The sequence below is a fragment of the Odocoileus virginianus genome, unplaced genomic scaffold (assembly GCF_023699985.2).
Source record: "Odocoileus virginianus isolate 20LAN1187 ecotype Illinois unplaced genomic scaffold, Ovbor_1.2 Unplaced_Contig_27, whole genome shotgun sequence".
Lineage (NCBI taxonomy): Eukaryota > Metazoa > Chordata > Mammalia > Artiodactyla > Cervidae > Odocoileus > Odocoileus virginianus.
In genome coordinates this window covers 501,887-516,982 of record NW_027224344.1, presented here as the reverse complement: position 1 = coordinate 516,982, position 15,096 = coordinate 501,887, and the positions used below count along the sequence as shown (strand labels likewise).

Genomic DNA, 15,096 nt, shown 5'->3' with positions numbered 1-15,096 from the left:
TAGGGGGAGCTGAACATTTACCACACATCAGTTGGGTCTGTTCCCAAACCTACTCGTGCAACCCTACTGATATGATTACAAAAATAGTTCAATTAAATGATGTATTAACTGATGAAATGTAATATATGCATTCACATTTCCCTGCCAAACTACATGTAAACAGCAAATGAAGATAGGCATCAAAATAATAATGACCCTGTGAAACAGAAGAAAACTTCAGAAAGAAATGTTTCTTCCCTTGAGGAGAAACTGGACCTACATCCAATCTTTAATACAGCATATAGGATCTGGCACCAGACTTCCCTGGTGGTCCAGTGGTTAAGACCCCATGCTCCCAACGCAGAGGACCAGGGTTTGATCCTTGGTCAGGGAAGTAGATCCCACATGCCGAAACTAAGAGCCCAAATGCTGCAACTAAAGATTCCACATGTTGCAATGAAGACCCCACACTTGGCAACTAAGAGCCAGGAGAGTCGAATTAAAAAAAAAAAATCATTGCTCTAACATTAAAAAAGAGAACTGGCATCACTTGTCCCCATCCAATTTCTACACCTTCCCCTCACACACACCATGCTGGGATCCTGCTGTTCTGTCAGTCTCAAAAACAGCTTGCTCTCTGACACTTCACTATGATGTCCTTTTGCCTGGAAAGTTCCACTTCATGTCTAAACCCTTTCCATCAGCCTGGCTGACTTCTTAAAGCCACGTCTGTCATTTACGCAAAGATGCACGTACTCCTAAGAGCAGCACATAAAGGATGCTCAATGGTAAGTCACCTCTACCGTGTACATATAGGAAGAGATGTCTAGAAGAAAATTCTAAACAGTCATTATAACTAGATAGTAGAGTATGAAGTTATTTTTACATTCTTCTCTGTATCTTTCTGTGATATAAAATACAACAAGCAATTTCTACAAATGAATAAAGGTACTTTGAAAAGGAAATAAAAGTTGAGCCCATTCCCACTTTGATCCTATCAAAATAAAAAAAAATTCTGTTTCATCTTAAAAACATTTAAAATTCAAGCTATTCATTAAAGCAGATAGATCTGGCCCTTGGTGGCAAATTATTATGAAAACTGTCTACTCTATTATCCAAGTACTCAGACTTGGAAGATAAATTTTCTGTTCCTTCAGGAATAAAATGTTTAATCTCAGATAATTTGGTTATTCTGAAATCCTTTGCGAGACAGAGTACAACTGTCACTGGTCTTCAAATACAGTAAAAACTGTAGAAAGGAACACTACTTGTTACAAATTTTGTGTCCTATGGTCAAACAATGTGCCTGTATTTAAGACATCTATGACAATACCACAGAAAGGCCATTTGGGTAATAAATATTATCTGAGACAGACGGAGAAGAGCAGAGAGAGAAAGGACAGAGGGGGCAGGGGAGAGAATCAGAGGAGCTGCCATAATGCCTCCAGTCTGCATCTGAAGATACACAAAATAACTGGAGATTTAACTATTTATCACATCATCAATATCTCACTACCAACCTCTGTTAGTACTGACACTCAGAAGTAACAACTCATGGGTAGACACAATTTACACTAAGGACACACAAACCAATTTCCAGGCCATATAAGTTAATGTCAATCAAATAGCCATACAAAATCAGGCATGTTTGAGGTCTTTAATCCAAAAAGACAGGAAGCAGAATGTGTGTATTTTGTTCCTTTCAGCTTGCTGACTGAGGAGAAAACACTGTTGTCACCAACAGTTAAATAACATTTACCCCCCCCCAAACCTTTTGAAGAACACATATCATTTTAACTTTCTTGCCACACAATCCTATTTATAAACGCTTAAATCAAGGTTTTAGATCACACAAAGCTTTCTAATGAAAGGGTAGGTTGATAGTAATACCTTTGTATTCCCGCTAGATATTCTTAGATCTACTTAGTTTGGTATCAAATACTAATTTCACAACTATATAAAACAGGCTCACTATGCAGCTACAGTTTATACAAATATTTCTGTAAAAATATTACATACTTCATGCTAATTTTTCAGTTACTTTTGAAATTAATTCAGGGCTATCAAATGTCAATTAAAAGAAGGACTACTCATCAAATTATCCCTGTGAGAAATTATCCCTGTGAGTCTACATGAGCCAGAAGTAAAATCAAAGTACAGGGGCTAATTCAGCTAAAGACAAAATGGGGAAATTCCCTGGCAGTCCAGTGGCGAGGACTCTGCGCTTGCACTGCTTGAGGACCTGGCTTCAATCCCTGGTCAGAGAACTAAGATCCCACAAGTCTCATAGGCAAAAAAAAAATTTTTTAAACAAAAATGGGTTTTTTTCTTTTATTTTGTATTGTATTCTGTTAAAGCAGTCAGCACCCAGATATTACCTTTGGCAGTTTATTTTAGGCTGCTCAGGGAACATGAAAAATCTTCACATAGTCCAGTTTCTGTCAAAATCTGTATATAACGAGAATGGAGTAAGTCTAAATACTACCTCTGATGTGTCCTTGGTTCATTTCCAAAAGCCCTGGGTTTCCCCACAAAGCAGACTAATTGCAGGTGCGGTTTCCCAGGAGATTGAAATATATAGCAAAATTCTTGAGTCATTCTGAGTAATTCAGAATCAGACTAATTCACAAATTGCTCCAGTACAGACTGTATTCACCTAACAGTGGGGCTGGGGGTTCATGGACAGAGTCTGTTCCTTCTTTGCCTGGTTTCCATACAACAGGAATGTATTCCCTCACTGCATAATGCCAGGACCAAAAGAGTCACAGGTGAGAAACATATAAAGGACAAGGACAATTTCATGGGCACAAAATTGTCAGCATTCTGCAGATACAGACAACCAAGGGTTGGATTCAGACAAACCTGAAAAAGCTAAGAGAGGTGGTTGTGCAACACACTGGCTCTATAGCCCTGGGCAAGTCCCTCAACCTCGCCACACCTCAGCTTTCGTTAGTAACAGAACCCACTTCACAGATTGGTTGTGAGGATTAAATTAAGGTATCTAACAGTACTCAGCACAGAGGAAAAGCTAAAGTGTTTTTTAAAGATGTGGGAATGAAAGACAGTAAGCACTTATATATGGTACTTTATTTGAACTTCATAAATATGAGCTTTATTTCTAAGACAGGAGCATAAATCTTTTCCATAGTTCCCCTCAGTAAAGCTTACACTTTCTGCTATGCTATGATTTTTACAAACTAGCTCTATCAAGATTAAAGGATCGACAAAAGTTATCTAACTTCATATAATGCTTTAACCAATTTCACATAAAATACAGCAAATCCATCAAAGAGAACAGAAGAGGGTTGTTCTGGTTACTCATTCAACCTTTGTGCCTGCTAAAGGGAAAGGGCCTCTGAGTGCTGCATAATTAACTGTAGTTAATAGAAGACAGAATGGAATGAAATTTAGAAAGCTAAAAACAAGGGAAAAGTCTCAATTAAGATACTTGGAAATTTCAATCTTCTATGTTTTAGTATTTTTAAGTGCTTAGCCTTTTATTCAAATGTAAGTGTATCACCCACAAGACTATTTAAGTAATGGCAGAAGGAAAAACTTGTAAACTAGGAGTGAAACTTTCCCTAAACTGTGGATTGGAACCACTTCCCTTGACAAGCAAATCCCAAGTACAGGTCAGTCATGTGACAGTTTATAAATGACCACTCCCAGAGAGGAGGCCAACGCAGGTAACACACTATGTACATTACAGGTCCTCCTCAAAACCAAAGGGACAGAACACAGATTAGTGGTTAGTGGGGAGTTGGGGATGGGGGGATCCTAGCGGGTGACGAGACTTGACTGTGGTGATGGTATTTGTCAAAACTTGAAGAATTTTAACTAAAAAGTTTAAATTCTACTGTATATAAATTTTATCTTCAAAAAAATAGAAAATGGTGTAAGAAAAAGTTAAATTGCTTATTAAAGTAAAAAATTTTGGCTTCATTCATATGCCAAGGCTTTCCTCGCTTTCCACCAACCCAGCTCAGGGCTCTGGTTTGACCTCTCCCTACCCTAAACTCCATTTCTCAGGAAGAAGTCCCTCTGCTCTCCAGACCCAGCCCAACTCTAACTGGTTAGTTTTCTGGTCCTTTTACTTTCAAAAATTACCAGGGAGTCCATGGAGCTTTTGTGTATATGAGCTATAATCAAACATTTACTGTATCAGAGATTAAAACTGAAAGTTTTTTGTTGAATTGTTTAAATTGTTCAAAAATAATATAGAGCAGAAATTAACACAACATTGTAAAACTATAATAAAATTTTTTAAATAAAATAATTAAAGAAAAATAATGCTATTAAATGTTAATACATGTAACATTTTTTTAGAAAGAAATGCTCAAAATTTTCCAAAAAAAATAGGACTTTCCAGGTGGTTCAGTGGTTAAGACTCTGAGCTTTCAATACAGGAGACTCAGATTTGGTAGGGGAACTAAGATCCCACATGCCACTCAGGGTGGCAAAAAAAAAAAGTCAATAAAATAGTGAAAGGGGTGGTACTGTTTCATATTTTTGCAAAACTCCTGAAGGCTATGCTTAATAAAATCCAGCTACATCTGCTCTTCTACAGCCACTCTGATAGGACAGTCAGGATCATGTAGCCATGAAGCCTCTGAAAGCACCTTCACACACTCGTGCCAGAATAAGAGTAAAAGGACAAATAATGTCTCAGTAATACTTTGAAGACAGTTTGACCACGAAAGGGTGTCAGAACCCCCCAGAGGTTTCACACTGTCCTTGGAGAACTATACCGCTCTAGCCCGCCACCTCTAGCTGCAACCACTTCTGGTGCTGGCAGGCACCCATTCTCCCTTGGATCTCTCCCTCTCCACCTCTCTTCCCACCCCCTCTCTCTTTCCCCTTCTCTCTCCCCCATCTTCTTTCTCACTCTCTCTTCCCCCTTACTACCACTGCATGCATGCATGCATGCTCACTCAGTCAGGTCTGACTCTTTGCCACCGCCATGGACTGCAACCCACCAGGCTCCTCTGTCCATGGGATTATCCCAGCAAGAATACTGGAATGGGTTGCCATTTCCTCCTTCAGGGGATATTTACCACTGAGGCACAAGGGAAGCCCTTACTATCACTGTGTGTGTTAGTTGCTCAGTCGTGTCCAACTCTTTGCAACCCCATGGATTGGGGCCCGCCAGGCTCCTCTGTCCATGGGATTTTCCAGGCAAGAATACTGGAGTGGGTTGCCATTCTTTTTCTCCAGGGGATCTTCCCCACCCAGGGATCGAACTCGGGTCTCCCACATTGCAGGCAGACTCTTTACCATCTGAGCCACCAGGGAAGACTACCATTACCAGCACCAAATGGACAATTTCCCCCAACCTAAAAAACAAAACTTCCTACTTAAACTATCTCCTCCTTCACCTGAGTAAGTTCTTTTTAAAATTCCCACTCCTCCTACTGCCCCTCCTTTTTATTATTTTAATTACCAAAGTAATACAAAGAAACATTGTCACCTCAAAAAAATCTAAGTAATAAAGATAAATCACCATCCACAACCCCAATATCTTCCCTAGAGGTAAAAACCAGTTACTGTAAAAGATACTCCAAACCCACTTTGTAAACTATCAGATCAAACTTCTCATTTTCTCATATTTTCCCTCTTCAAATAGTTAGACCCAAAAAAAAAAAGTTCTGAAAAAGAGTTCTGTTTAGATTTCAAGTCTTTTGATGATAAGTTATGCATCAAAGGATAGAGCTATCACGTAGGAGATGAGAGAGTGACATTCCTACACAAACAAGTGCTAATGAGACTTATGACTATGCCTTGTATGTAAAGTCCTCACATTTCATCACCTAAATGCAGATCAATGCTGATTATATTTTTATCAATTTGATATCAATAAGTGTCTTCAGAGTTTATAAAACATTTTCATCCATATAATCTCTTTGAAATTTCACAACCCATGAAATTAGTAGAAATTATCTTTAACATTTAATAAATAAGAAAGCCAGAATTATGAGAGAAAAAGAATTAGTTGCTCGAAATTACATAGCTAGAAAGATGCAAACCAGAAACCACAGGCAGAACTTTTATTTTTGACTCAAATCATATCCCACTCCTTTATATCACATTGAACAATACATCAAAAATTGTCACAATAAGGCTTCCCTGGTGGTCCAGAGGTTAAGAATCCGCCTGCCAATGCAGAGGACACAGGTTCGATCCCTGTCCAGGAAGATTCCACATGCTGCAGGGCAACTAAGCCCAAGCAGCACAGCTACTGAGCCCGAAAGCCCGTGCTCCACAACCATACAAGTAACCACAATGAAATGCCCGAGACTACAACCAGAGAGTAGAAGCCCCTGCTTGCCACACCTAGAGAAAGCTCTAGCACACAGCAGTGAAGGCTTAGCACAGCCAAAAATAAAATAAACAAAATAATTTTTTTAAAAAAGCTGTCAGTAAAAAAAATAAATAAATAAAAAAAATAAAAAAAAATAAAAAAGCTGTCAGTAAATATAGAACTAGTTGAATAGCTTCTGATGCAAAAAAGAATAAATTATTTTTGCTTGTTATACAATATAATCCCTTGGGAAGCTTGCATCTTACTTAAAATAACAATCAAAATTTAATAAAACTGACATCAACTTGTAGATGCATTATAAAATTAGAAAAATAACATCTTAAATTCTTAATTAGGTATTAACAAAAGACCTAAAACTCCACATGTAATGACGCAACAGCTCCAGACAGAAAAAACCTCCATATATACATAATTCATTGATGCTGCCCTCATACTTCAGCTTTACCACTGAAACTTCTGCAAGGGACACATGGAGCCACACGAAAATCCCTTAAATTTCACAAACTGAATTTTAAATTATTTAAAAAATAGTAAACATACTTGTATACAAAGACAAAGCATTTAATTCATCAGTAATGTTACTGAATGACTTCCTAAGTCCCTATTTTTTCCCACTCCAAAGCGACTCCACAGGAGTCTAACATATTTAAATGATTTATATGACAAACTAGATCAGATTATTTAAAAAACTTAACCTATTTCTTGTTAAGGGCTCTGAATCTTAACTCCATTTCACAAACACAGGAAAAATTTTAAACTATGATACAGTTTATTTTTATAACATACCTTGATATTTTAAATATATGGACATGATTAACTGATTTTTCTTTACATTTTACTCTTCCTAAATACAATAAATACATACCTGTTCTCAACACATCCTTATCAGAAGACCAAAAACCCACAGAGAGGTATTTCAGTACTCAAGTTAGTCGGAACAGAACTGTAAAGCTGGGTTATTACTAAGAAATATTTTAACATTTCTCTTACCTCAGTTTCTGTGCAATGTGAATATTCCACTTTACCTGTAATAAAAATACAAAAAGTTACTTTTCAGAGGATTTGGGTTTTTTTTTAATCACTGACAAAAAAAATACCTGAAGTATTCTGACTACAGCTTCATTATGTCTATGAAAATCTGTGCCACAAAAAGGTTCTAGTGTGACCAAATATTCTAGAAGTTTCTGCTTAGAGATTTAAGTTTTAAAAAGTTTCATAAGAAAATCATCAAGAAAAAGATGCAAAGAACACACTTAATTATAATAAAATACAAAACATATTACACATATATAAATTAAAGAAAGCAAAAACAAAAATATTTTTTCTTGCTTTCTTTAAAGGCACTTAAAAGCTACCATTTAAAACACTTGTAAGAAAAGTCTTGAAAAGACTCTTGGTCTCTTCCCTAAATATATTTCCAGTTTAAAGGTACAGTGATCATTTCAATTAAGGCAGAAATATTTTAAATTCTTATTTAACATATGACAGTAGTTTTTCTATAATACATAGACACACTATAATTAATTTAGCAATTCTCCCAATAGAAGATCAACCAAAGAATAACCAGATTGAATAATATTTGGCCGTACAAACATTAATATTTTCTCATCACTGAGATATCAAAATACCAGAGAACATGTATGGTTATATTTTTCTGTTAACTTGGGTGGTTAAAACAGTTATTTTAAAGGAGAACCACTTATGAAAATGTTTTAACAAAAAGAGTAAATAGCATACATTTACACTGGATAGTAAAAAATGTTCCCAGTCTACACATCTTAAATCTCATCATCCTAAGTTCAAATACACATTTATCTCGACCTCTTTCCCTCCCCTCCTCACTCACTCCTCCTCCTTTCCAGCCCAGGACCCCTACACCTACTCTATAGGGAACGTTCATCAGTCTGATTTATACACCTTAGAGTCTACAACAATACTGCTGGCTCTATGGGCTCACCAGTGAGTAAGGCCAGCTGACAGCCTCACAGACCTAACACTCCGATGTCTGTCCCCCCTCCACCACCTCCCAACCTATTCTGTGGCACCAGAAGAACCAAATATAACAACCTGTTCTGAAATCAAAGGTCTAATAATATGCTTTGCTAACTATCAAGAGTGTTATTTTTTTCTTTCTATTTAGCAACCTTAATTAACTAAATTTTATATTATCTCATAGAACAAGTATCATTAAACGACAAGTATTTTCCACTAAAAATAGTTACTTCAGTTTCAGCATATTTTCAACAAAAGTCAAAAATTATCTTTGTCTACTGCGCGTAATTTGGCAACACTCAAAGTCTGCGTAGCACAGAGGTTTCCCTTCTGTGCAGATTCTAGCTGAAGGGTAACGGCTGTTCAGCATGCTGCCTCCGGAAGAGTTCTGAGGGGGACTGCAGGCAGGAACCCGGGACCACTCAATGATGTTTCCACTGGCACAGAAGGGACGGGCCCTATGGAAGCCACACTTCTGACACTTTTATGTACAGTGTGGATCTGGGTTACAAAAATTCCCCTTAGACATTAACTGTCTAAATTTCATGAGACTTCACAGCACTATACCACTTTCTTCAAGAACAACGAGAACTTGGAGGGGAGTCAAAATTGACGGCAAATCATAAAACAAAGTCAACTGCCAAGCGTCAATCCCAAATGTTCTCGTGCTTCCTATCAACATATTCTCCTAAGAGTCTCCTCCCCACAGTGGCCTCTGCTCACAGCCGAGACCCTCCCAGGCAAGAGGCACCTCCTTTAGATACAGCACCCTAAACTGCCATCTAGATCATCTGCCCCAGTGAGTTACCTATCCTCTATCGGGACTGAGTATATCAGATTTACACTATGAAAACTACCTAGGCAAACATCTCACTATTTAAATTTTAATACACTTTTACGAGTATTTTATGAGTAACATACTAAGTTCTTCAAATGCAAATAGAATCAAAACGATTCTTAATCATGAAAGGAGGTCAGAGTTAGGGAGCAACTATCATTAGACAATTTTTAAACAGATTTTCATCATTTCCCATCAATAAAACTTAATTTTGTACACATCAGACAACAGAATGAACCAAATGTTTCATCGAAACTATGACTTGTCTTACAGTTCTCAAATGAAATTGGTTCCAACAGTTCAGGGCAAAAAAGTTGTATTTACATTCTTTTTTTACTATTAATGTAAATAAGCTCCCCAATACTCTCCCAAGGATTTAAAGAGGCTAAATATAAGTATGAATAAGTGACTATCAAGTTTGAAAGTGATAAAGTGAAAAAAAGCTAAATTCAAGAATATTATATGATTTTTCAATTTAAAGCTAGTATACATGGTGGTCAAACACTAATTAACTTTCTCTGATACTCTGCTAAACTCTTCTCAGACCCTTATAATCTATACTAAAACTCTAGTACAAAACCTAAGGCAACTAAGATCTAATGACAATATGAAAAACACCACCAGTTTTTTTTCAAACTCAAGAATCACTTTATGGACTCCAAATATATATTTACTTAAGACTGTTTTAGTAGTTCTTTATCAATCTGGAATCAGAGTATCTTGAAACATTCATCTTTTTATAAAGGAAAGAAATGACTCAGTTAAAATATATATGCAATATATGTGTTGACAAAATACCCTTACATAAATTTCCTCATTTGATTCTCGTAACAATTCTGTAAGAAGGGCTGGACATATATTATTTCCCCTTTACAGAGAAAGAAAGAGAATCAGAGGGGTGATATGGATTGCTTGAGGTTAGAACTAAGTGATAGTCTCTTTCCAAGAATCGAACCACATCTTCTACAGGCAACTCTTTATGTTCTTACCACGATACCATGTGACATTAAACAGTTGATTTGCAACCTTTCGGAAGAGTAAAGGAACTTGATAGGAATCAACATGACTCCATAAGAAAAATATTTTTTCTGGGCCAACTTAGTTTCCAGCAAGGGTTAAGTCATCATCTTCCCACCCCTTCCTGTGCATCCCACCCTCCCCACCCCGTAAGCACCCAGGTGGTAAGCCTGAGAGCCTCCCAAGATTCCTTCCTTCTTCCCACTGTAACATCAACAACTAAACAGCCACGTGCCGTTCTATTTCTTAAATCACCCTCAGACTCTTTCTCCCTATTCCTACTCCCTCATTCAGACCTCCATTACCTCTGGTCTGAACAGCCATAGTACTCTTAACTGGTTTGGTAACTTAGAGGCTACTAAGACCTAATGATAGTATGAAATGCCCAGTAGTGTCTCTGCCCTCAGCTTACTCAGTTCAATCCATCTTCTACAAAGCTTATCTTCCCAAACAGAAGAGTCTGCTTACATCATTTTCCTGCTTAAAATGCTTCTATGGCTATCCACCACCTATACAGACTATAAATACAAACTCAGTCGTGAGGCACAAAAAGGCCTTCATCACCTGAGCCCTCCCACATACCTTTCCAGCTGATCTCCTCGTCCACCCCTCCCACACACATCCGACGCTCCAGGCACAGTGGACGCCCACTGCAGAGAGGACAGACAGGTTCAGTCTCGTGTGCCAACTCCAAACAACTGGCAGTGACTGCCTGAAGCACCCTGCTGAGAACTGAAGATACTTATAAATTTAGCAGCAAAAATGTGAATGATTCCGCAGTGCCTGCCTGTGGTATGGGGACGTGGGTGTCACACACATGCCATACCACAATTCGTGTACTATTGCTGTGACAGTTCTTCCACGTTTCTAAGCCTTTGTGCTGACTTCTGCTTCTGCTGAGCATGCTCTTCTCCTGTGATCCCACTGCTCATCCTTCCAGACCCCATCAACAGAGCTCCCCTGTGAACCTGCCTGGTGTCACACCAGCAGAATCAGTCCCTCTCTCCCTGGACTCACACAGCTTTCTGTACGTCTCTATTATTTGGAATCATTGGACTGTAAGTGTTAATTTATGCTCCTGTGACCTTGAAGGTATGAGTGCACTTCCTTTCCCTCTGTATCTTCAACATTTAGTCCAGTACACTTAGAAGACACCCAAGTACTGGTGAAACGAATACATAAAGACATTAATGAGGATTCCTCTAACATGCTATTTCACTAAAATCCAGGAAGATATGGCAAAGCCAGGACCAGACAACCTATGGGGACTGTCGCTGGCATTATACCACTACTCATCATATATTTCCATATATATCTATATCTCTCAGAAATATAAACTACTAAGGAAGTATACTAAATAGGAATTTGGCTTCCAGTTAAGATTAGTCAGTGGAGAAAATGAGAAATACAAGGGGAAAAAACTGACTCAATTTTTTTTTTTTTTTTGCTCTAAGAAAAGGATATATTTTAGACTACTTCCAGCATACATTCACTGGCACCCAGTAAAATGGACCAAGGTAGAAAGCATTTTAGCTTTCATAGCACTAACAGCTAAAAAGCACACAGCATATAATACTTTGATCTTGAAGTGGGTAATCATGGAAGTTCCAAGATTGTATCCACTAGGTTAGCCTGAGTATTCATCTATAAAAATATTTTTTCAAAAACGCACAAACGAGGGTTATGAAAACAATGGGACTACATCTGGACCTGTAGAAGACAGTGGTAAAAAGACTGCACATGTAAGACTAGGATTTGATTTTCACATGTAGCTTTTAGGTAAAGGAAATCTCTAAGTTGATTCCTACTAGCTGTGATGGTAGGATTTTCAGAAATCTTGAGATGGGCAGCTAGCTGCAGTTAACTCCTAGATAAATACTCCCAGTCAAAACCCCCACTGAGGCTGTAGGACTCAAACCGTGATCAGCTGTGGGTGCATGAAAAGCCTCCTGGGACATGTGAGGCCTGCTGGGCCAAGGGTTGATGATGGTAAATTTTCCCAACACAGACACCCTGACATGAATGCTGGGGACAGGCATCCCAGGTAGAATGCTGGACTCGGGTTTGCTGCAGGAGCCAGACTCCGAAGCCTGAGAGAGGGGTCTACTCGGGGAGGAGTACTAGGGTTACCAAAACCAAGAATGTCTTGTGCCAGAAAGGTCAGGTAATTTGTCTTCTGACCCATCAATACTTAACATTAATGAAGAGTTGCAGAAGAGTCAGTCTTTCCAAAATGTATTCTTCTGACATCATTAGCCAAAGCCTCTCCCAGTCTATTGAGCTGGTGACGTCCAGGAAGAGCCCGGAGCCTGAAGGTGAGACCTAGGGCCGCAGATTGTTCTGGGAGGCTGGCACAGAAGATGATTTGCACAGTGACGTCACCACTAAACCACTGCTCAAGTCCAGTCCCCGGCCTTCTTTTTCTGCTCGGTAGTCCAGAAACATTTCTTTAAAAGCCAGAAAATCCGTAAATGTGAGGAGCATGTCAAAAATGTCACCGGCCACTTCATCTTTATGGTGCTGTAAAGTTGTAGTGAAAGCCGCCATGTTAAATCCAGGAATCCGCTCCAACAGCTGTTCTTCTATATACTTTTCTACCAAAGAAATATATTCATTAAAAATAGGTGTGTAGGTAAGCTTATTCTCTTCCGTGTCTTCAAACTCCTGGTAGTACTTGTCCATGAAATTCCTCTGTAATAACTGGAACTCATCATCCATGATAATGTCCTCTAAATATCCAACCACAGCATCAAATTCTGCATCAGAGGCGGAAGAGAAGGACAGCGCGAAGCTCTCTTCCTCTAGGGCGTCCATCGCCGCCGCCGCCGCCGCATCCACCGCGCGTCGGAGAGCGGACCCGTTGGCCTTCTACCCTTGCCTGCGGCCCGGGCGCAGCCTCTGCTCTGCACCGCAGAGCTCCAACCGGCATCCGGGAGGCCTCGCCGCCGAGGCCGCGGCCGGCTCACAGCCCAGGCGGGTAGCGCCTGCGTGCGACGCCCCGGCCTCAGGCTCCCCGGCTGCGGCCACACGCCGGACGAGCCTCCCAGCCCTGCCAGGCCTAGCTAAACTCACCGCTACCGCACTCAATTTCTTTAAAAAGTGCTCTAGCAAAAGTAGTATAAAAAGATCAAAGAGTCAGTTTTCAGAAGCTAAATATGGACTACTAAATCTTATTATTATTAGGGATACAGCCTTTCCATATACTTGACACGAGTCAAATCCTTATTATATTTACACTAATGCCACTTTAAGGGGCCTGGGTTTGATACCTAGTCAGAGAACTATAGGGTTTCCTTGATAGCTCAATTGGTAAAGAATCCACCTGCAATGCAGGAGTCCAAGGTTCAATTTCAGGGTTGGGAAGATCCGCTGGCAAAGGAACAGGCTACCCATTCCAGTATTCTTGGGCTTCACTTGTGGCTTAGCTGGTAAAGAATTTGCCCACAATGTGGGAGACCTGGGGTTTGACTCCTGGGTTGGGAAGATCCCCTGAAGAAGGGAAAGGCTACCCACTCTGGCCTGGAGAATTTCATGGACTATAGTCCATAGAGTCACAAAAAGTCGGACACGACTAAGTGACTTTCACTCACTTTATTTTTTTTTAATTTAACTGGAAGCTAATTACTTTACAATATCGTGGTGGCTTTTGCCACACATTGACATGAATCAGCCATGGGTATACATGTGTTCCCCATCCTGACTCTCCCTCCCCATCCTATCCTTCAGGGTCATCCCAGTGCACCAGCCCTGAGCACCATGTCTCATGCATCGAACCTGGACTGGCGATCTATTTCATATATGATAATATACATGTTTCACTGCCATTCTTTCGAATCATCCCACCCTTGCCTTCTCCCACAGAGTCCAAAAGTCTGTTCTTTACATCTGTGTCTCTGTTGTTGTCTCGCATATAGGGTCATCAGTACCATCTTTCTAATATATATATTAGTATATATTCCATATTCCATATATATATATGGAATTCCATATATATTTCATATATTAGTATATATTACATATTCCATATATATGCGTTAGTATACTGTATTGGTGTTTTTCTTCTTGACTTACTTCACTCTGTATAATAGGCTCCAGTTTCATCCACCTCATTAGAAGTGATTCAAATGCATTCTTTTTAATAGCTGAGTAATATTCCATTGTATATATGTACCACAGCTTTCTTATCCATTCGTCTGCCGATGGACATCTAGGTTGCTTCCATGTCCTGGCTATTATAAACAGTGCTGTGATGAACACTGGGGTACACGTGTCTCTTTCAATTCTGGTTTCCTCAGTGTGTATGCCCAGCAGTGGGATTTCTGGGTCATATGGCAATTCTATTTCCAGTTTTTTTAAGGAATCTCCACACTGTTCTCCATAGTGGCTGTACTAGTTTGCATTCCCACCAACAGTGTAAGAGGGTTCCTTTTTCTCCGCACCCTCTCCAGCATTTATTGTTTGTAGACTTTTTGATAGCAGCCATTCTGACCAGCATGAGATGGTACCTCATTGTGGTTTTGATTTGCATTTCTCTGATGAGTGATGTTGAGCATCTTTTCATGTGTTTGTTAGCCATCTGTATGTCTTCTTTGAAGAAATGTCTGTTTAGTTCTTTGGCCCATTTTTTGATTGGGTTGCTTATTTTTCTGGAATTGAGCTGCAGGAGTTGCTTGTATATTTTTGAGAGTAATTCTTTGTCAGTTGCTTCATTTGCTATTATCTTCTACCATTCTGAAAGGCTGTCTTTTCACCTTGCTTATAGTTTCCTTCGTTGTGCAAAAGCTTTTAAGTTTAATTAGGTCCCATTTGTTTATTTTTGCTTTTATTTCCATTACTCTGGGAGATGGGTAGTCATAGAGGATCCTGCTATGATTTACGTCAGAGAGTGTTTTGCCTATGTTTTCCTCTAGGAGTTTTATAGTTTCTGGTCTTACATTTAGATCTTTAATCC

General features: G+C 39.2%; 2 protein-coding genes across 6 annotated transcripts in view; both read right to left on the bottom strand.

Annotated features, from left to right (window-relative positions):
* The window catches only part of SPIRE1 (spire type actin nucleation factor 1), a 173,895-nt gene that overhangs the window by 122,788 nt on the left and 36,011 nt on the right, over window positions 1-15,096 (bottom strand). For all 5 annotated transcript variants that reach the window (XM_070464511.1, XM_070464512.1, XM_070464513.1 and 2 more), the window contains one exon: window positions 7,289-7,323. In XM_070464511.1, coding sequence (XP_070320612.1) covers window positions 7,289-7,323 — 35 coding nt within the window. The remainder of the gene's footprint in view (window positions 1-7,288; window positions 7,324-15,096) is intronic.
* On the bottom strand, window positions 11,827-13,223 carry LOC110150678 (ADP-ribosylation factor-like protein 2-binding protein). The gene has a single exon (XM_070464521.1). It carries the CDS (start codon window positions 12,957-12,959, stop codon window positions 12,468-12,470), a length of 492 nt encoding a protein of 163 aa, XP_070320622.1. The 5' UTR covers window positions 12,960-13,223; the 3' UTR covers window positions 11,827-12,467.